At 40.0% G+C, this 22605-nt stretch overlaps 1 protein-coding gene across 6 annotated transcripts in view; it reads left to right on the plus strand.

Annotated features, from left to right (window-relative positions):
* Positions 1-22605, plus strand: part of VSIG4 (V-set and immunoglobulin domain containing 4) — a 60000-nt gene that overhangs the window by 13787 nt on the left and 23608 nt on the right. For 4 of the 6 annotated variants that reach the window (XM_072818177.1, XM_072818181.1, XM_072818178.1 and 1 more), the window contains exons 4-6: positions 15938-16000; positions 16533-16610; positions 20848-20952. In XM_072818177.1, the coding sequence (XP_072674278.1) occupies positions 15938-16000; positions 16533-16610; positions 20848-20952 (246 nt within the window). The remainder of the gene's footprint in view (positions 1-15937; positions 16001-16532; positions 16611-20847; positions 20953-22605) is intronic. The other 2 variants (XM_072818180.1, XM_072818179.1) reach the window with 1 other exon arrangement.

A 22605-nucleotide genomic window follows, 5' to 3' on the forward strand; every position in this document is an offset into this window, starting at 1 on the left:
CATTGCTTTTTGTTTGTTTTGTTCAGTGAGGATTTTTTATTGTTATTTTATTGTTTGTGTTTAGTTTTGCTTCGTGAAATAAAAACCCAGATATCTACATAGTTTCCTTAATACCACCCCCCCTTCTTCTTCTTAAAGTCAAATGAAAGTTCTGGTTGAGGTCTCAATGAACATTGGCTCTGGTAAATCAATCTGGCTATTTCATACAGCATTATCCTGGGATTACTACAAACTATGTACATAAAGGCTGCAGGCTGAGGTTTAATTGAACAGCCCAGCAGTGATATAACTAAATGAATTTTGTTGCCTTCCAAGAGATCACTTTGGAAGGGAAGACATTTATTCAAACAAGGCTGCCATTTCCCAAAATACGTTGGGAACTAACTGCTTTTAAGTACTTATCCTAAGAGCCCCCTGAAAATTGCTATCCTCAGAATATAGCAAGGAAAATGACCATGCTGGCTGTATTTAGAATAGGAAACTAATGTTAGTTTGAGACTTCTAAGTTTATCTAGAGGGATTTCTTTCCCGAAGTTGAGTTGTAATGCATATGTGTGTGCTGTATGGTTTGGTCTACTAATTGGAGAAACAAGGGCAATCTCACTGTTAAGGAATTATATGGTCCAATTCTCTGAGAGTTGACAATATGGTCAAGCAGAGAGAACATTGCATGGCCAGAAAGTCCAAGAATTTTATACTTCATAAAGAGATAAGTTGAAAATTCTCACCTTTCTGTGAATTAGTTCCTAGCCCATTTGGGAAAGACCTTGCTTACAACCAATCAACTTGCCTATTCCTTATCAAAGTTTATGCTTACAGACAACATAGCTGTTAGGCAGTGCTTAACATTGCCCCCTACTGATGAAAAAGGAAACAGGCTCAAAGAAGGCCTTGTACCCTTCCCTGCTCTCAGACTTCTTTCTTCTATACCTCAAACTGGCTCCATGATTCTGGTTCCCTGTATCATCTCTGACATATGTAGCTCTGAGCTGTCATCCCTTTGTCTCACCCTCTATGCAGTGCCTCAGTTCTGGGAACGCCCTGTATGCTTTGCCCTTTTTCACACTCATGGACTGCTAAGCTCTCCTGATAAAACAAACACACAAAATAGCAGAGATGAAATTGATACCACTTTAATTTCATGCTGTATAATGTCAATTGCCCATCCTTGTGCTATTTACTAATTTTCTTATTTTTGTCCCATTCCTGATAGCAGCAGTTCAGAACATTTTCACTTTATTTTGGGCCTCCAGACCTACTCTCAGAACATGAAGTTACGTCCTCCTTCTTTGAGAATATCCAGAGACCCATGAGTTGTGACTTTTTTTTTGTATTTTATTGGAGTTCGATTTGCCAACACATAGTATAACACCGAGTGCTCATCTCATCAAGTGCCCCCGTCACTGCCCTACACCTAGTTACCCCATCCGCCTTCCCACCTCCCTTTGCACTACCCCTTGTTCATTTCCCAGAGTTAGGAATCTCTCATCTTCTGTCACCCTTACTGATATTTCCCACTCATTTTCTCTCCTTTCCCCTTTATTCCCTATCACTATTTTTTATATTCCCAAAATGAATGAGACCATATAATGTTTGTCCTTCACTGATTGACTTACTTCACTCAGCATAATACCTTCCACTTCTATCCACGTTGAAGCAAATGGTGGGTATTTGCGATTTCTAATGACTTCTAATGGCTGAGTAATATTCCATTGTATTTATCTATCTATCTATCTATCTATCATCATCATCATCATCATCATAATCATCTATCTACCTATCTATCATCTATATATCTATCTATAAAGATAGATATATAGATGATATAAATAGATAGATACAGCATATATATAGATAGATATAGATGATATAGATATCTATCGATATGTAAGATAGAGAGATAGAGCATAGATAGATCTCACATCTTTTTTATAATAAATTTATTTTTTATTGGTGTTCAATTTGCCAACATACAGAATAACACCCGGTGCTCATCCCATCAAGTGCCCCCCTCAGTGCCCCTCAACATACAGAATAACACCCAGTGCTCATCCCATCAGTGCCCCCTCACCCCCACCCCTGCCCTCCTCCCCTTCTACCACCCCTAGTTCATTTCCCAGAGTTAGGAGTCTTTATGTTCTGTCTCCCTTTCTGATATTTCCCACACATTTCTTCTCCCTTCCCTTATATTCCCTTTCACTATTCTTTATATTCCCCAAATGAATGAGAACATATAATGTTTGTCCTTCTCCGATTGACTTACTTCACTCAGCATAATACCCTCCAGTTCCATCCACATTGAAGCAAATGGTGGGTATTTGTCATTTCTAATGCCTGAGTAATATTCCATTGTATACATAAACCACATCTTCTTTATCCATTCATCTTTCGATGGACACCGAGGCTCCTTCCACAGTTTGGCTATTGTGGACATTGCTGCTATAAACATCGGGGTGCAGGTGTCCCGGCGTTTCATTGCACATAGATGAGTCTTCTTTTCTTTATCCAATATGATACCATATTTTTAAAGATTTTTATTTATTTCTTCATGAGACACGCAGACAGAGAGAGGCAGAGACACAGGCAGAGGGAGAAGCTGGCTCCACACAGGGAGCCAGACATGGTACTCGATCCTGGGACTTCAGGATCATGCCCTGGGCTGAAGGCAGGCGCCAAATTGCTGAGAGACCAAGGGATCCCTCCATATATTTTTTATTGGAACATTCAGTCCATTTAAATTCAGAGTGATTATAGATATCAATTTAGTGCCATTTTATTACCTGTAAAGTTGCTGATTCTGTAGATTGTCTCTGTTCCTTTTCTAGTAGTTGTTACCTTTGGGCTCTCTCTTTACTAAAAGGATCCCCTTTAATATTTCTTGTAAGGCTGGTTTAGCGTTCAGAATTTATTTTTTTAGTAAATTTATTTTTTATTGGTGTTCAATTTGCCAACATACAGAATAACACCCAGTGCTCATCCCGTCAAGTGCCCACCTCAGTGCCCGCCACCCATTCACCCCCAACCCCGCCCTCCTCCCCTTCCACCACACCTAGTTCGTTTCTCAGAGTTAGGAGTCTTTCATGTTCTGTCTCCCTTTCTAATATTTCCCACTCATTTTTTCTCCTTTCCCCTTTATTACCTTTCACTATTTTTTTATATTCCCCAAATGAATGAGACCATATAATGTTTGTCCTTCTTTGATTGACTTATTTCACTCAGCATAATACCCTCTAGTTCCATCCACGTCGAAGCCAATGGTGGGTATTTGTCGTTTCTAATGGCTGAGTAATATTCCATTGTAAAATTAGACCACATATTTATCAATTCGCTTTCATTGGACACCGAGGTTCCTTCCACAGTTGGGCTATTGTGGACATTGCTGCTAGAAACATCGGGGTGCAGGTGTCCCGGTGTTTCATTGCATCTGTATCTTTGGGGTAAATCCCCAGCAGTGCAATTGCTGGGTCGTAGAGAAGTTATATTTCTAACTCTTTGAGGAACCTCCACAAAGTTTTCCAGAGTGGCTGCACCAATTCACATTCCCACCAGCAGTGCAAGACAGTTCCCCTTTCTCCACATCCGCTCCAACATTTGTGGTTTCTCGCCTTGTTAATTTTCCCCATTCTCACGGGTGTAAGGTGGTAATTCATTGTGGTTTTGATTTGTATTTCCCTGATGGCAAGTGATGCAGAGCATTTTCTCATGTGCATGTTGGCCATGTCTCTGTCTTCCTCTGTGAGATTTCTGTTCATGTCTTTGGCCCATTTCATGATTGGATTTTTTGTTTCATTGCTGTTGAGTTTAATAAGTTCTTTATACATCTTGGATACTAGCCCTTTATCTGATACGTCATTTGCAAATATCTTCTCCCATTCTGGAGGTTGTCTTTTAGTTTTGTTGACTGTATCCTTTGCTGTGCAAAAGCTTCTTATCTTGATGAAGTCCCAATAGTTCATCTTTGCTTTTGTTTCTTTTGCCTTCGTGGATATACCTTGCAAAAGTTACTGTGGCTGAGTTCAAAAAGGGTGTTGCCTGTGTTTTCCTCTAGGATTTTGATGGAATCTTGTCTCCCATTTAGATCTTTCATCCATTTTGAGTTCATCTTTGTGTATTGTGCAAGAGAGAGGTCTAGTTTCATTCATCTGCATGTGGATGTCCAATTTTCCCAGCACCATTTATTAAAGAGACTGTCTTTCTTCCAGTGGATAGTATTTCCTCCTTTATCATATTAGTTCACCATAAAGTTGAGGGTCCATTTCTGGATTCTCTATTCTGTTCCATTGATCTATGTGTCCGTTTTTGTGCCAGTACCACGGTGTCCTGATGATCACAGCTTTGTAGTACAACCTGAAATCTGGCATTGTGATGCCCCCAGCTATGGTTTTCTTTCTTTTTTTAATTTTTTTCAGCTATGGTTTTCTTTTCAAAAATTCCCCTGGTTATTCGGGGTCTTTTCTGATTCCACACAAATCTTAGAATAATTTGTTCTAACTCTCTGAAGAAAGTCCATGGTATTTGGATAGGGATTGCATTAAACGTGTAAATTGCCCTGGGTAACATTGACATTTTCAAAATACTAATTCTGCTAATCCATGAGCATGGAATATTTTTCCATCTCTTTGTGTTTTCCTCAATTTCTTTCAGAAGTATTCTATAGTTTTAAGGGAGATCTTTTACCTCTTTGGTTAGGTTTATTCCTAGGTATCTTATGCTTTTGGGTGCCATCGTAAATGGGATTGACTCCTTCATTTCTCTTTCTTCAGTCTCATTGTTAGTGTATAGAAATGCCACTGATTTCTGGGCATTGATTTTATATCCTGCCACGCTGCCAAATTGCTGTATGAGTTCTAGCAATCTTGGGGTGGAGGCTTTTGGGTTTTCTATGTAGAGTGTCATGTCATTGGCAAAGAGGGAGAGTTTGACTACTTCTTTGCCAATTTGACTGCCTTTTATTTCATTTTTGTCTGATTGCTGAGGCTAGGACTTCTAGTACTATCTTGAATAGCAGTGGTGAGAGTGGACATCCCTGTCTTGTTCCTGATCTTAGGGGAAAGGCTCCTAGTGCTTCCTCATTGAGAATGATATTTGCTGTGGGCTTTTCGTAGATGGCATTTAAGATGTTGAGGAATGTTTCCTCTATACCTACACTCTGAAGAGTTTTGATCAGGAATGGATGCTGCATTTTGTCAAATGATTTCTCTGCATCTAATGAGAGGATCATATGGTTCTTGGTTTTTCTCTTGCTGATATAATGAATCACATTGATTGTTTTACGAGTGTTGAACCAGCCTTGCATCCCGGGGATAAATCCTACTTGTTCAGAGTGAATAATCTTCTTAATATACTCTTGTATCCTGTTGGCTAGTATCTTGTTAAGAATTTTTGCATCCATGTTCATCAGGGATATTGGTCTATAATTCTCCTTTTTGGTGGGGTCTTTGTCTGGTTTTGGAATTAAGGTGATGCTGGCCTCATAGAACGAATTTGGAAGTACTCCATCTCTTTCTATCTTTCCAAACAGCTTTAGTAGAATAGGTATGGTTTCTTCTTTAAACGTTTGATAGAATTCCCCTGGGAAGCCATCTGGCCCTGGACTTTTGTGTCTTGGGAGGTTTTTGATGACTGCTTCAATTTCCTCTCTGGTTATTGGCCTGTTCAGCTTTTCTTTTTCTTCCAATTCCAGTTTTGGTAGTTTGTGGCTTTCCAGGAATGCGTCCATTTCTTCTAGATTGCCTAATTTATTGGCGTATAGCTGTTCATAATATGTTTTTAAAATCATTTGTATTTCCTTGGTGTTGGTAGTGATCTCTCCTTTCTCATTCATGAGTTTATTAATTTGAGTCTTCTCTCTCCTCTTTTTAATAAGGCTGGCTAATGGTTGATCTATCTTATTAATTCTTTCAAAGAACCAACTCCTGGTTTTGTTGATCTCTTCCACAGTTCTTCTGGTCTCTATTTCATTGAGTTCTGCTCAAATCTTTATTAACTTTCTTCTTCTGCTGGGTGTAGGATCTATTTGCTGTTTTTTTCTCTAGCTCCTTTAGGTGTAAGGTTAGCTTTTGTATTTGAGTTCTTTCCAGCTTTTGAATGGATGCTTGTATTGTGATGTATTTCCCCCTCAGGACTGCTTTTGCTGTATCCCAAAGGTTTTGAACAGTTGTATCTTTATTCTCAGTAGTTTCCATGAATCTTTTTAATTCTTCCTTAATTTCCTGGTTGACCCTTTCATCTTTTTTAGCAGGATGGTCCTTAACCTCCATGTGTTTGAAGTCCTTCCAAACTTCTTGTTGTGATTTAGTTCTAATTTCAAGGCATTATGTTCTGAGAATACACAGGGGATCATCCCAGTCTTTTGGTATCTGTTCAGCCCTGATTTGTGACCTAGTGTGTGGTTTATTCTGGAGAAAGTTCCATGTGCACTTGAGAAGAATGTGTATTCAGTTGCGTTTGGACGTAAAGTTCTGTAGATATCTGTGAAATCCATCTGGTCCAGTGTATCATTTAAATCTCTTGTTTCTTGGGATCCCTGGGTGGCACAGCAGTTTGGTGCCTGCCTTTGGCCTGGGGCGCAATCCTGGAGACCGGGGATCAAATCCCACATTGGGTTTCCGGTGGATGGAGCCTGCTTCTCCCTCTGCCTGTGTCTCTGCCTCTCTCTCTCTGTCTGTGACGATCATAAATAAATTTTAAAAAAATTAAAAAAAATAAAAATAAATCTCTTGTTTCTTTAGCGATGTTGTGTCTAGAAGACCTATTGAGTGTAGAAAGCACTAGATTGAAGTCACCAAGTATAAGTGTATTATTATCTAAGTATGCCTTATCTTTGGTTATTAATTGATTGATATATTTGGCAGCTCCCATATTCGGGGCATATATATTGATGATTATTAGGTACTCTTCTTGGATAGATCCTTTAAGTATGATATAGTGTCCCTCTTCATCTCTCACTACAGTCTTCAGGGTAAATTTTAGTTTATCTGGTATAAGCATGACTACCTCTGCTTTCTTTTGAGGACCATTTGAATGGTGAATGGTTCTCCAACCTTTTACTTTCAGGCGGTAGGTGTCCTTATGTCTAAAATGAGTCTCTTGTAGACAGAAAATAGGTGGGTCCTGCTTTTTTATCCAGTCTGAAACCCTGAGCCTTTTGATGGGGTCATTAAGCCCGTTCACGTTCAGAGTTACTATTGAAAGATATGAGTTTAGTGTCATCATGATATCTATTCAGTCCCTGTTTTTGTGGATTGTTCCATTAGACTTCTTGTTAAAGGGGAATTTTAAGAGTCCCCCTTAAAATTTCTTGCAGTGCTGGTTTGGAGGTCACATATTCTTTCAGTTCTTGCCTGTCTTGGAAGCTCTTTATCTCTCTTTCCATTCTGAATGAGAGGCTTGCTGGATAAAGTATTTTTGGTTGCATGTTTTTCTTATTTAGGACCCTGAATTTATCCTGCCAGCCCTTTCTGGCCTGCCAGGTCTCTGTGGAGAAGTCTGCTGTTAATCTGATATTTCTCCCCATATAAGTTAGCAATCTCTTGTCTCTTGCTGCTTTAAGGATCTTCTCTTTATCTTTGGAATTTGCAAGCTTCATTATTAAAAGTCGAGGTGTTGAATGGTTTTTAATGATTTTAGGGGGGAATCTCTCTATTTCCTGGATCTGAATGCCTGTTTCCCTTCCCAGATTAGGAAAGTTTTCAGCTATGATTTGTTCAAATTCATATTCTGGACCTTGTTCCGTTGGGCGCCCTCGGGAACCCCAATTAAACGTAGATTTTTCTTCCTCCTGCTGTCACTTATTTCCCTTAATCTATCCTCATGATCTTCTAATTGTTTATCTCTTTTTTCCTCAGTTTCCCTCTTTGCCATCAACTTGTCTTCTATGTCACTCACTTGTTCTTCCACCTCTTTAACCCTCTTCATTAGGACCTCAAGTTTGGGTTGCATCTCATTTAATTGATTTTTAATTTTGGACTGATTAGATCTAAATTCTACAGTCATGAAGTCTCTTGAGTCCTTCATGCTTTTTTCTAGAGCCACCAGTAGCTTTATAATAGTGCTTCTGAATTGGCTTTCTGACATTGAGTTGTATTCCAAATTTTGTAACTATGTGGGATAGAGGACTGTTTCTGATTCTTTCTTTTGAGGTGAGGTTTTCCTTCTAGTCATTTTTCTCAATGCATAGTGGCGAAAAACAAGTTGTATTGGGAAAAGGAATAAAAGAGAGAAGAGAAAGTAGGAAAGATAAAAAAAGAAAAAAGAAAAAAGAAGTATAGGAAGAGAAAAAAGAAAAAGAAGAAGAAGAAAAAGGAAAAAAGGGCAGGGAGCAAACAGAAATCAAAAAACAGAACAAAACAAAAAAACGGGGGGGAGTGTCCTCTGATTTTGTATACTTTAGATCTCTCGACTTCCCCTGTAACTTTCCAGTACTGCTTGGTCAATAATTTGTTTTTCCCCTGTCTGTCTAGCTGGTTTTCTGGGGGAGGGGCCTGCTGTGCTGATTTTTAGGTGTTAGCACTTGGGGGAGCTCCTCAGCCCTCTGCCTGGTGCAGGGCTCAGTGAAAGATGTTTAAGCTGTTTATCCTGTGAGGCCACTGTGAGGCTCAGTGGGGGTAGTTTATCCTGTGAGGCCCCAGGAGGAACAACAATAGTGTCAGTGGTCAGCTCTGGAGCCCTGGATTCAGCTCCTGCAGTAACTATGGAGCTCTCAGTCTGCAGGGGCCTAGATGCTCCGGGGGTGGGGCCACTGATCTGCTCAGCTTGGGGCAGGAGTGTCGTTGCTGTCCTGTGCCCTCCTGGCTTCTGCCTGTCCAGGGGGAGCGCCGGATCTTGGGCTGTGTCCCCAGTGTCCTGTGCTTCCGGGCCTTCGCTGCGGGAATTGCACTCCTGGCAGCGCAGCCCCCTCTGCGCGGAGCCTCCACTGAGCCACCTCCAAGCTGCTCCCGGGGCCGCGCAGCCCCCTCCACGGGAAGACTCTGCCCGAGCCCCTCAGAGCTGCTCTCGGGTCCAGCCGTGCGGAGACTGCAGCCCTTTAGTGAGCTGGTCCCCGAGATGTGGCACGCTCTCCCTGGGGCGCAGGTGCTCTGTTAGTGTCCCTGGGAGCCTGAGGGCATCCCTGCCCCTCCTGGGATCCTGCTCTCTCTGTGAGTGCCTTTCTGTCCGGGAAGATTGGTGCAGCTCCTGCTTCTCCGGGCGGGGCTTTCCTGTCCTGGGGGCACTCGCCCCGGCCTTAGCCAGGCTCCTCCCAGGGGCCCCTCCCCCTTGGATGCCTTTTGTTTCTTTCCCCCCTCCCCCCGTCTTCCTACCTTGATAGAAGCGTGAACTCTTCTCACTGTAGCATTCTAGCTGTTCTCTCTTCTAGTCTCAGGCTGAATTCTTAGATTTTAAGGATGATTTGAAGGTTATCTAGGTAATTTGGTGGGGACAGGTGACTTGGGGACCCTACTCTTCCGCCATCTTGCCCCGCCCCTCTAGTGTTCAGAATTTCTTTAGTTTCCTCTTTGTCCTGGAAACTTTTTATCTTTCTTTCTATTCTGAATGACAGCCTTTCTGGATAAAGTATTCTTGGTTGCATATTTTTTTCCATTTAGTCCCTTGAATTTATCATGCTGGCTCTTTCTGGCCTGCCACATCTCTGTGGACAGGTCTGCTGCCACCCTTGTGTTTCTGCCCTTGTAGATTAAAGATCTCTTGTTCCAAGGTGCTTTCAGGATTTGATCTTTATCTTTGAAATTTGCAAGCTTCATTATCATATGTCAAGGTGTTAACCTATTTTTACTAATTTTGGGTAGATTCTCTTTGCCTTTGGGACTTGAATGCTTGTTTCCTTCCCCAGATTAGGTAAATTCCCAGGTATAATTTGTTTAAATAAGCCTTCTGTCCCTCTCTCTGTCTCTTCATCTTCTATGACCCCTATTTCACTTTATGGAATCACTGAGTTCTCTAAGTCTCCCTTCATGATCCAGTACTTGTCTTTCTCTCTTCTTTCCAGGTTCATTATTTTCCATCATTCTATCTTCTATAATACTGACTCTCCAGCCTTGTTTATCCTTGCTGTTAGAGCCTCCATTTGTGACTTCATTCCAGTAATAGCATTTTTAATTTCAGCTTGACTAGGTTTTAATTCTTTTATTTCTTCTGTTAGGGATTCTTTAGTGTCTTCTATGTCTTTTTTTCAAGCTCGGCTATTATATTTATAATCATTGTTTTATTTTTTAAGATTTTATTTATTCAGGAGCGACTGTACAGAGAGAGAGAGAGAGAGGAGAGGCAGAAACACAGGCAGATGGAGAAGCAGGCTCCATGCAAGGAGCCCATTGTGGGACTTGACTCCCCCCCCCCCCGGACTCCAGGATCAAGCCTTGAGCCAAAGGCAGACACTTAACCACTGAGTGAGCCACCCAGGCATCCATATAATCACTGTTTTAAATTCTAGTTCAGGGATGCCTGGGTAGCTCAGCGGTTGAGTCTCTGCCTTCCGCTCAGGGCGTGATCCCAAAGTCCAGGATTGAGTCCCGCACTGAGCTCCTTGCAGGGAGCCTGCTTTTCCCTCTGCCTATGTCTCTGCCCCTCTCTCTCTTTCTCTCATGAATGAATAAATAAAACGTTTAAAAACATAAATAAATTCTAGTTCAGATATCTTGCTCATATCCATATGGATTAAGTCCCTGGCAGTGAGTACTGCCTTCTGTTCTTTCTTTTGGGATGAATTTCTTCATCTCATCATTTTGTCCAGAAAAGAATAGAAGAAAAGGGAGAAAAGACAGCAATAAGAACAATAAGAAAAAAAAACAGAAAACAAAACAAAACAAAATTTAAAAAACTCAAACCAGAAACAAAACAGAAGAAAACAAAAAACTAGATCCTGAATGTGTTTTGGTCTGCTTGTTAAGAGAAACTAGGTTCCAATGTAGGAAAGGAAGAAAAACATATATACACAAAAATAAAATAAAATCAAAGAAAGAGGGATCCCTGGGTGGCGCAGCGGTTTGGCGCCTGTCTTTGGCCCAGGGCGCGATCCTGGAGACCTGGGATCGGGTCCCACGTCGGGCTCCCGGTGCATGGAGCCTGCTTCTCCCTCTGCCTCTCTCTCTCTCTCTCTCTCTCTGTGACTATCATAAAAAAAAATCAAAGAAAGAAACAAAATTAATATATATAAAACATATATAATTTTAAAAGAATAAAAAATAGAAAGAATAATAAAATAGCTGAAAATAACACTGAAAGACTAAACAGTTTTAAGTAACTCATGAATGCTATATTCTGCTTTCATCAAGAGCTGAAGTTTTGCAGTTGTCCATGATTCATAAGCTTGTTGCTAGGCAGTTATTCCTGCTGGTCTTCTGTGGGAGGCACCTGTTGAGCTGATCCTTAGGTGCCTTTGCAGTTGTTTTGGAAACATTCCTTCATTCCCAGGAGGCTGGGCTCAGAGTCAGTAGTTCCAATTTCCACTATGTGGTACTGTTTTGCTCCCTGAATGCTTTCATCACAGATAGGAGGGATGAAAATGATGGTACCCCACTCTCTAACCCAGAAGCTGAAAATTCAAGGACCCTGATATTCAGTAAGCCCTAAGAGAAGCAGTCTATCACCCTTGTCTCTCTGGCTTCTGTCTGAATTCTGTATTAACCCAGCCTGTGACTGAGTGTTTTTATCTGAAGCACATGACTCAGTTTCAAGACTCTGAATTTTATAGACTCCTGCAGTGTGGACTCATGCTGTTCCTCCTGGTGGAGGGAAGGGGATCTTTCCACATCTCTGCCTTTTGCTGGACCCCTGCCAGGAGAGTAGTGGATTTACTGTGCAACAGTTTGCAGTTTATGGCAACACAGCACAGAAAGCCAGCACATCAACATGTTTTTAGCTGGCTTCCCCACTCTTATGCCTGGGAACTTTGCTGTACTCAGGCACCCCTGTTCTTATTATAATCCTGGCAATCCTGAGACAATGCTTTCCCACCTGGGATTCCATCCTGCTTCACCACCTAAGCAGCTTTAAGCCAGGGACATCCCCCACTGTATCAGAATTCTAAAAGTTCTGATTTTGTGTTCCACTGCTAATAATACTTTGAAGTAGCCTCCTTAAGCCAGCTTCCTTCCCTCCATCATATCCTCAGATATATTACCCTGGATTCAAATCTCTGCACCCCCTACCTTCCAAAAAGTGGTCACTTCTTTTGGAAGAATTGCAGCATTTCTTATCTCAGATCTCTGATAGATTTCTCAGGTGTTCAGAATGATTTTATAACTATCTAGCTGAATTCCAGGGACTAGAGATTTTTAGGACTATTCTTCCACTATCTTAACTTTACCCACACCTCAGCTTACATTTATTTTGATTAGATCACTGGCCATTATCTCTTCCAGTTATTATTATTATTATTATTATTTTGGAATGAGTTCCTCCATCTTGGCATTTTGTTTAAACCTCTGTTTACTGTGTGTTAGGAAAAGCTGTTATGTTTCCTGCTCTTGAAAATAATGATTATATTAAGAAGTGGTCATATACTGTTCAGAGCATGGTGCTTTAGGAAGGATTTTTATTTTTATTTTTATTTTTAGATTCTGTGTGTGCTCCACTCTTCTGTTGGCTACTCTTTCTTTCTGATCAGTTTTCTTGCAGTTTCTTCTTGCTTGCAGTGTGGAGTGTTTGGACATGGTCCGGTGTGTGGCAACTTTTATCTAGTTATGTTTTGTTGTGCTTATTAGGAAAGGCTAGATCTTATTTCCCCTAGAACTGAACCGTTGTAGCACTCTATGATCAGTAGACTTGCTGCTGGTCTTCTAGAGAAGGGAACTGCTGCGCTGGTTCTCGGCCTATATGTCCTTGTATAGATGCACCTGCAGGGTGCAGTAGGGCAGGGCTCAGTGTAAGCTGTTCCAGCCTCCACTGGGATCACCGTGTTGCTCACTGAAGTCTGTCTTTTCTAATGGGCATGGAAAAAATGGTGTCACCTCACTCTCTCATCCACAGAGAGGGGAGTTCACATCTGTTTCTGTTCAGGAAGCTCTCAGAGAAGAGTGAACAATCTTCCTTCTTGTGTCCCCTCTTGTGCCTTCACTCTGTCTATGTCTGAGCCATCTGTTACCTGGCAGCACTGTATTCCTGTGTTTTATTTCAGGCATGTGACTGGGTTTCAAAGCTCCAAGTTTTGGGGACCTGGCACAGTACAGACCTGCACTGATCCTCTGGGGGAAGGTGTCACAATGCTTTGGCTGGTGTTATTTTGTGCTAGAAATGCAGTCACATGACCATGTGGGGCTAGGAGTTTATGGTAAAGCATAACCTAAAGCTCGCTTCCAGGTTAGCAGCCTTCAGCAACTGCCTCTGCTACTATGCTAATTAATGGGGCTGCTCAATAGCACCCACCTTCTCTTTTGTCCCCTGAGAGTCAGTGTCACCTCTCCCAAATGCACTCCAGGAAGGGGAACTCTTTCTCCCCATGCAACCCAGGGGATCCTCAGACCACGTTGTCTGCTCCTGGGCCTTTGCCCTCCTTCCCCACAGGCACAACCTTGTGTTGTACACCGTATCTTCTTTAACCAGGTGGTGCTGCTATAAACATTGGAGTGCATGTACTTTTTCAAATCATTATTATTTTTTTGGCTTTTAGATAATTACCTCATAGTTTAATTGCTGGGTCAAAGGAAATTCTATCTTTAACTTTTTGAGAAATCCCCATACTGTTTTCCAGAGTGAGAAATCAGTCATAAATCTTGTTGAGAATCTCTTATACATGATGACTTGCTTCTCCCTTGCTGCTTTCAATATTGTTTCATGGCTTTTGCTTTTAATTATGTGTCTTGGTATAATTTTTTCCCCTTATTTTCCTACTTGGAGTTCCTTGAACTTCTCATATTTCCAGAATAATGCTTTCATCAAATTGGAGTTTTTTTATGTTATTTAAAAATAATATTTTGTCTTTTTCCATCCTCTATTTCTAGGACTTTTATTATGTGTAAATTGGTACACTTGATGGTGTCCCACAGGTCTGTGAGGTGCTGCTCATTTTTCCTCATTCTTTTTCTTTTATGTTTTAGTGGCTAATTTCAACTGTCATCTTTTCAAATTTACTGAGTCTTTCTTTTGCCACTTTAATCAGCTCTAGTAAATTTTTCTCCCTAGTGATTTTTTTCTTTTGGTGATTTTCCCTTTCAACTCCAGTATTTGTAGATGGTTTCCATTTTTATAATTTGTGTCTCTTTATCAACATTCTCTATTTGGTTTGAATCAGCTTCATTTCTTCAGTTCTTCAAACATGGTTTCCTTTAGGCTTTTGAACATACTTAAAATAATTTATTTAAAATCTTTGTTTAGTGGGATGTCTGGGTGGCTCAGCAGTTGAGCATCTGCCTTTGGCTCAGGTCATGACCCTGGGATCCAGGATCGAGTCCCACATTGGGGTCCCCACAGGGAGCCTGCTTTTCCCTCTGCCTGTGTCTCTGACTCTCTTTCTGTATGTGTCTCATGAATAAATAAAATCTAATAAATAAATAAATGAAATCTTTGTTTAGTAAGTCTAATACCTGTGCTTTCTCAGAAACAGTTTCTATTTATTGATTTTCTTACCTGTTTATGAGATTTCTAGTTTTCTTGAATATCTCACATTTTTATTGAAAACTAGAGTTTTTTAAATAATATAATGTGACAATTCTGGAAGTCTGATTCTCATTCTTTCTCCAGGGCTTATTGTTGGTGTTGCTTGTGTGCTAGTTTCTGTTTATTTGTTTAGTGACTTTTCTGAATTAATCCAGTATACTTTTTTTTATATTCTTTGTCATAGATGGCCACTGAAGTCTCTACTATATTAGCTTGGTGGTCAGCTAATGATTGAATAGAGATTTCCTTAAATACCTGAAACCAATAAATTTCCCAGTCTTTCCTACAGGGCTCTGTTGCCTGTCGAAATATGTCTTTAGTACTTACACAGGCAGTTTGTAACTGTGTCATAACTTTCACTCCCTACTTACACAGAGTCTCAAGGCTAGCCAGAGGTAAAAAAGCCTATGACCTTCTCATGTCTTAACTGAACATGCACACAGCACTATGCTTGGCAGTGACCTTCTAGATTCTTAGGAATGTGTCAAGATTTTCAAAGCTCCCATTGACATTTCATTCTTCAGTTTTTCTTTTTAAGTTTTTTGATCAGTCTCTTGTTTCCCTCAACTGTTATCCATTGTCTCAGACAGCTGTGTGACAAATATATCTCTCCCCAATGGAGAGTCTTAGCACCGAGTAACCAGTAAAGACAAGTCTTTTGAGTCAGAAAATCACTGCACAGGTCAAATAATGAGAGTTGTTCTGGAATTAAACTGCTCTACTCATTCAAGGCTATTATTGGCCTGGGGAGGAGTAATGGGGTTAGGGAAAGTTAAAATGGCACAAAATTGCCATTATTAACATTAAGGTATTTTTCTTCTAAAAATGTTCCATGAATTGATGCAAACCCTTGGCTATTGTTTTAATTTGGGGGGAAAAGTTGATTTGAAAAATTTTGCCAGTTATTGTATTGCTTTTGTGAAGAAACAAATATCCAGAGGTCATAAATATACCATTTCCATTGACATTACCCACAGCCACCATCTTTGTAGTATTTTCTAAGTCTCTCTCAAGAAAATTAATAGCTAAATTTCAAAAGTTAGTAAAAATAAAATATGTCTTTCTAATCCATATTGAAAGACCCTCTGGACTCTAGTTACACTTTCCTTGGGAGTCTATGTACTCTGGTTTAAGAATCCTACTTTATAATGATGTGAAGGATGAACAGGTAATGCCTAACTTTTCGGCATCATGAGAAAAGTGTTGAGAGAGGTCCAGGTGTGGACTTGACTGGCCTTAACTTACTTCTTTTTAGTTGGCTTTCTTACTTGCTAACTTCTGCAGGGCATTCAACTGTTCACTCAAGGCTGCCACAGCCCTTGACTAACCTCGCTTTTCCTTGCAGACTCCTCAAAGCCACTCAAGACTAAGACTGAAGCACCAACAACCATGCAATCTCCCTTGGAAGGTGAGTTTTATTGTGGTTCTGTGGATGCAATAGAGTCCTGAAATGATGCCATGGAAGGCAAAGGAGGAGACTTTATGCCATTATATAGGTATTAAGAGGTCACTGAGTTCCTCGGAGAAAACATGGCAATAACAGAATGGAAATAAAAGAAAGGTAGTAATAATTAAAACGTTGTGAAAAATGAAATAATAAATACGTATACTCTTCTTTGTGAAATTTTCTGAACCAAAAGTAAGAAAGTTAGAATACTCATGTTGGAAAAGAGAAAATTCTGACTTCTATTTAGCTCTTAATCTGATTTTCTGTGGGACTTTGGATATGTTGCACTGCCTCCTCCATGGATTCTTCCCACCACTAACAGTAAGAAACCAAGATACCTCATCTCATAGTACTAATGGTAAATAGATGGCCAGGATTTCTGGAAAGCTCAGCATAGATGCCCAATGAAAGTACTCAAACTTTGCAGTCACCTTATACCTTATAGTTCTTGGCTAGAACAGAGGACTCGGATCCTAATACTTTGTTTTCATAGAAACATCTACAGTGAAATTGATTTGGAAGTGGACCACTGAAGTAGATGTCTACCTTGGGGCGGCCAGTGCAGAGCCAGGTAAGGGAAAGCCAGGATTTCTATCCTTCCCTCTTGGCTCCGAACTTTGCAATTGAAACTTCCCACAATAAACACTATTCTGTGGCTTTTTGACACAATTGTCAAAAGCCCTGGAGATGAGCACAGTGCATGGGATTGAGAGGGAGAGATACAAATTAATTAATGAGCAAAGCCAGAGTGGATTTAAGTGTTAGATGTGTTCTTAGCTGGTTCTCTATTGCCACAGTAATATACCTCACCTCCCAAACACTCTAAACAATAATAGGAATGGGACAATGGCCTCAGCCAACTCTCCTAGGAAGATGGGCATTGGACCACATAAGGGTATTTCAGGGCCTCATTATTATGTAAGCTCTTAACCAGGGTTCACCAAGCACCTTGCAGCTGATTTTTTATTTCTCCAAGGTTTCAAGGATTCCTAAGTCATGATCTCTAAGATTCAAACCTCAAAAAAAAAAGTATTTTTTGTGTCTTATCTGGAACTTATAGTCAGCTTGTATGCATAATCTAGGGCAACACTGATTGTTAAAATAATGAAAAACTTTTATGGTAGTTGATAATTATATGCTTTCATTAATCACTGAGCAACCTACTATCACCTGATCTGCTCTGCCTTATTTCTTAGAACTCTCCAGACCACACATGGTCCTGCAACAAAAGTGTTGATGCCTGGTATAGCAGGGGGTCTCTGAGACTCTATGTTTACAGTCAGTATCTGTTTTAATTTTTTGATGCTAAATAATGATGACTATCACTAATGGTTTCATCCTCTGATTGTGTATCAATAATGGTGGATTTCTTAATGTCCATGTACTTCTCCCCTTCTGATTGCACAGCTTTTTGTCTATCTTTAGGCATAGCCCAAATTTGTTTTGTGGGCTACCTTTATATTGCCATCTTCTATAATTCCATACCTCTTGCAGGGCAGCATCCAATGAAACAAGGGAGATTAGAAGATAATTTTTGGAGAGTTGGTTTGATAAAATGAGAAAATAACCTGGGGGAATGAAAATTCTCAGAATCTTGGCTGTGTGCCCTATATCCCCCATCAGTGTTTTTTGTTTGTTTGTTCATTTGTTTGTTTGTTTGTTTTTACTACTTGGATCCTCCCTGTACAAAGAATTTTTTCTTCAATCTTTATCAGTTTATAGCTTGGATTCTCTCATTCTATCCTAAAGCAGCAGAATACACATGATTTTCAAGTGCACATGGGACACTCTCCAGAATAGATCACATACTAGGTCACAAATCAGAACTTAGCAAGTACAAAAAGAATGAAATCATACCAGGCATATTTTCTGACCACAACACTATGAAATTTGAAATCAACCACACACAAAAAAATGTGGAAAAAACACAAATAATTTGATATTAAGTAACATGATACTAAACAATGAATGGGTCAAAGAGGAAATCAAAGAAGAGATGTAGCTTGGGTTATCTCCAACCACAGTTCTGAGGACCACAAATACCAGATGTTTTAAATTTATTTTTTAAATTCAAGTATAAGTAACACACAGTGCTATATTAGTTTCAGGTGTACAATGATTCAACAATTCTATACATGCTCAGCACTCATCATAAGTGTACTCTTAATCCCCTTCACCTATTTCACCCATTCCCCCACCCACCTCCCCAATGATAGTCATCAGTTTTTCTCTATATTTAAGAGTTTTGTTGCTTATTTTCTTTGGACATTTGTTTTATTTCTTAAATTCTACATATGAGTAAAGTCATATGGTATTTGTTTTTCTTTGACTGACTTATTTCATTTAGCATGATACCTTCTAGATCCATCCATGATTTTGCAAGCCACAAAGTATTATTCTTTTTTATGATTAAGTAATATTACAGATTTCTAAGACAAAATATTTTAGGGTCTGGTGAAAATAAAGCCAGTTGCAACAACAAATCCTAAGGACAGTGAAATTCCTTTCCCTATCTCTATCCCCTGGTCTCACCCCCTAAATTCAGAATACTGTAGCTACAAGTATATTAGACATTATATAATCTTTTCTCTTCATTTAAGATTTTATTTCTTTATTTGAGAAAGAGCATGAGTGAGGGCAGGGGAGAGGGAGAAGCAGACTCCCTGCTAAGAAGGGTGCCTGACGGGTTTGATCCCAGGACCCTGGGATCATGACCTGAGCTCAAGGCAGATGCCAAACTGACTGAGCCTCCCAGGTTCCCTGTGACATTATGTAATCTTTTCATTGAACTTGTGAGAAAACTAAGGCCTACTCAATAATTTGAGTAAAGCCACTGTATTTATTTTTCTCTGATGGCTATAAAAATTAGTACATTAAACTTAGTGCCTTAAAATAACACAAATGTATTATCATATACTCCTAGAGATCATCTGACACACTGGGCTAAGATCAAGGTATTAGCAGGGCAGTGTTTTTTGCTGGAGACTTTGGGGGAAGAATCAGTTTCTTTGTTTTTTCTGGCTTCTAGAAGCTACTCATCTTTCTTGGTTCTTGGCCCCCTTCCATCATTTTCAAAACTAGCAATGTAACATCCTCAAATCTCTGTCTAACTTTGATCTCCTTTGTTTCCCTTTTCCACTTTTAAATGACCCTTGTGATTACATTGAGCCTGCTCAGGTAATCAAGATAATCTCCCCATCTCATGGTCAGCTAATTAGCAACCTTAAGAATATCTGCAACCTTAATTCCTCCTTATAATTTAAACTAAAATACTCATGGGTTATGGGGATTTGGATGTGAACATCTTTGGATAACCATTGTTCTGCCTACCACAGTAATACAAGTAAATAACAGATCCAGGACTGGAAGCCTAGTCCAATGGTTTCCTTCAGATTGCAGGCATAGTTGGGATAGTTAACTCATGAGACCCAGTGGAAATATGTTTTGAGGAAAAAGAAAACTGAGCACTTGTCCAGAGAGTGTGAAGAAAAGAATTCTTTTTTTAATTGTTAATTTTAAATTCAATTTAGTTAGCATATAGTGTGTTATTAGTGTCAGGGTAGAGTTTAGTGATTCATCAGTTGCATATAACCCCCAGTGCTCATTACATCAAGTGTCCTCCTTAATGATCACCACCCAATTATGCAATTCCCCACCCACCTCCCCTTCAGCAACCTTCAGTTTGTTTTCTAGAGTTAAGAGTCTTATGGGAGGGCAGCCTGGGTGGCTCAGTGGTTTAGGTCCTGTGTTCAGCCCGGGCATGATGCTAGAGTCCCTGGACTCCAACATGGGATTGAGTCCCACATCGGGCTCCCTGCATGGAGCCTGCTTCTCCCTCTGCCTGTGTCTTTGCCTCTCTCTCTCTCTCTCTCTCTCTCTCTCTCTCTCTCTCCTCTCATGAATAAATAAATAAAATCTTAAAGAAAAAACAAGAGTCTCTTATGGTTTGCCTCCCTCTCTGTTTTTATCTTATTTTTCCTTCCCTTCCCCTATGCTCATCTTTTTTGTTTCTTAAATTCCACATGAGTGAAATCATATGGTATTTCTTTCTCTGACTTATTTCGCCTAGCATAATACCTTCTAGTTCCATCCATGTCATTGCAGATGGTAATATTTCATTCTTTTGGATGACTAAGTAATATTATGAGATATTATGATATATATATCCATTCATCTGTCAATGAACATCTGAGATATTTCCACATTTTGGCTATTGTGGACATTGCTACTATGAACATTAGGGAGAATGTGCCCCTTTGAATCACTATGTTTGTATCCTTTGGATAAATACCTAGAAGTGCAATTGCTGGGTCAAGGGTATTTTATCTTTAACCTTTGAGGAACCTCCATGTTTTCCAGAGTGGTTGCACCAGTTTCCATTCTCAACACCAGTGTAAGATGCTTCCCCAAGGGGAAATAAATGTTTTGCCTAGAAGCAATTGACCAGAATATCAATAAGGTAGCATTTTTGTGAAGCGGGAAGTCAAGGGACTACTTTCTCTTAAGAGTAGGTGAAAAGCTCTATTAATGACCCCAAGGAAAGCATGGAGGACTAGTTCAAATGCCCAGGCCAATTAGCCATCAATTAGAGGGTTTGGAAGAATATGTTTATACATGGAGTCTGTAGCCTCTGGAAGTCTTTCTCATAGGTTTAGGGTCTCGTTTGTCTCTCTGGTTAGCTAATAAAGGTAGGAGAAAGTTAAAAGTAGAAAAGAAAGAGTTATGGGCTGGTCTGGGCTGGTCCTTGGAATCTCTGTTTCTGAACTCATTTTCAGCCATATACGTCTTGGTCTTGTTTTACCTCCTAGGAAAGGGCCTGCCTGTGTTTTCTATTGTTCTCATCATTTCCCTATGCTGTATTGTGGTCTTCATCATGGCTTATGTCATGGTCTGCCGGAAGACATCTCAACAAGGTGAGTGATGAGTACTATTGAGTGGCTTTTTTTATTAATTCATTCTGACAGTATAGTAAGGCATAATTTCAAAGGGCTTCCAGCCTAGTTTGGGATTGAGGGTAGGTGTGCATGGAGACAGACATGCAAGCCAACAATGACAATATGATTTATGGAAGTTTTTTTTGTATATTTTTTATTGGAGTTCGATTTGCCAACATATAACACCCAGGGCTCATCCCATCAAGTGCCTCACTCAGTGCCTGTCACCCAGTCACCTCATTCCTCCCGCCCACCTCTCCTTCCACTACCCCTTTTTTGTTTCCCATGTTAGGAGTCTCTCATGTTTTGTCACCCTCTCTGATTTTTCCCACTCATTTTCTCTCCTTTCCCCTTGTAATCCCTTTCACTATGTTTTATATTCCCTGTATGAGTGAAACCATATAATGATTGTCCTTCTCTGATTAATTTACTTCACTCACCATAGTACCCTCCAGTTCCATCCACGTCGAAGCAAATGGTGGGTATTCGTCATTTCTAATGGCTGAGTAATATTCCATTGTGTGTGTGTATGTATATATATATATCACATCTTCTTTATCGATTCATCTTTTGGTGGTGGATACTGGGGCTCCTTCCACAGTTTGGCTATTGTAGACGTTGGTGCTATAAACATTGGGGTGCAGGTGTCCTGTTGTTTCACTGCATCTGTATCTTTGGGGTAAATCCCCAGCAGTGCAATTGCTGGGTCATAGGGTAGCTCTATTTTTAACTCTCTAAGGAACCTCCACACAGTTTTCCAGAGTGGCTGTACCAGTTCACATTCCCACCAACAGTGCAAGAGGGTTCCCCTTTCTCCACATCCTCTCCAACATTTGTTTCCTGACTTGTTAATTTTCCCCATTCTCACTGGTGTGAGGTGGTATCTCATTATAGTTTTGATTTGTATTTCCCTGATGGCAAGTGATGCAGAGCATTTTCTCATGTGCTTGTTGGCCATGTCTATGTCTTCTTGGGTGAAATTTCTGTTCATGTCTTTTCCCATTTCATGATTGGATTGTTTGTTTCTTTGCTGTTGAGTTTAATACGTTCTTTATAGATCTTGCATACTAGCCCTTTATCTGATATGCCATTTGCAAATATGGAAGTTAACTCACAAATTTTTGGTATCCAGCTCAGTACAAAACCATCCCTGTAATGGGTTGTCTAACAAGGATGCAAGAGAAACAAAAGTCACAATCCTTGGCCTCAATTTGCCTATAATTTATTTAGAAAATTCAAAGTAGAAACATGAAGTTTATCAATATCCATACATAATAATAAATTCTATAGACTCAAAACCTTGAGAAAACAATCAATGTCAAAGGTTTCCAGAGAAGAGAGTTGCTTTGGGCTGAAGTGATTAACAAGGGCTTTTATGAGGAGATGGGAGTTAGACCAGGTCTTGGAGGATGAAAACAAATTAGAAGGCAATCTCAGGAAGGAGGAACTACATGAGTAAAAGTGCAAAGGCTTAAAAGATGACTGTGAGTGGGGTCATCAATGTAGAAAATTCATGGGTAAATGCAGAGGAAAAGGAAAGTTTACTCCTGATTATAGAGTGTCTTAAATAACAGGCTAAGTAACTTGGAAAATTTTCTCTAGGCATTGCAAAGAACTAAAAGTCACCAGTTT

The sequence above is a fragment of the Canis lupus genome, chromosome X, assembly GCF_048164855.1.
Source record: "Canis lupus baileyi chromosome X, mCanLup2.hap1, whole genome shotgun sequence".
NCBI lineage: Eukaryota > Metazoa > Chordata > Mammalia > Carnivora > Canidae > Canis > Canis lupus.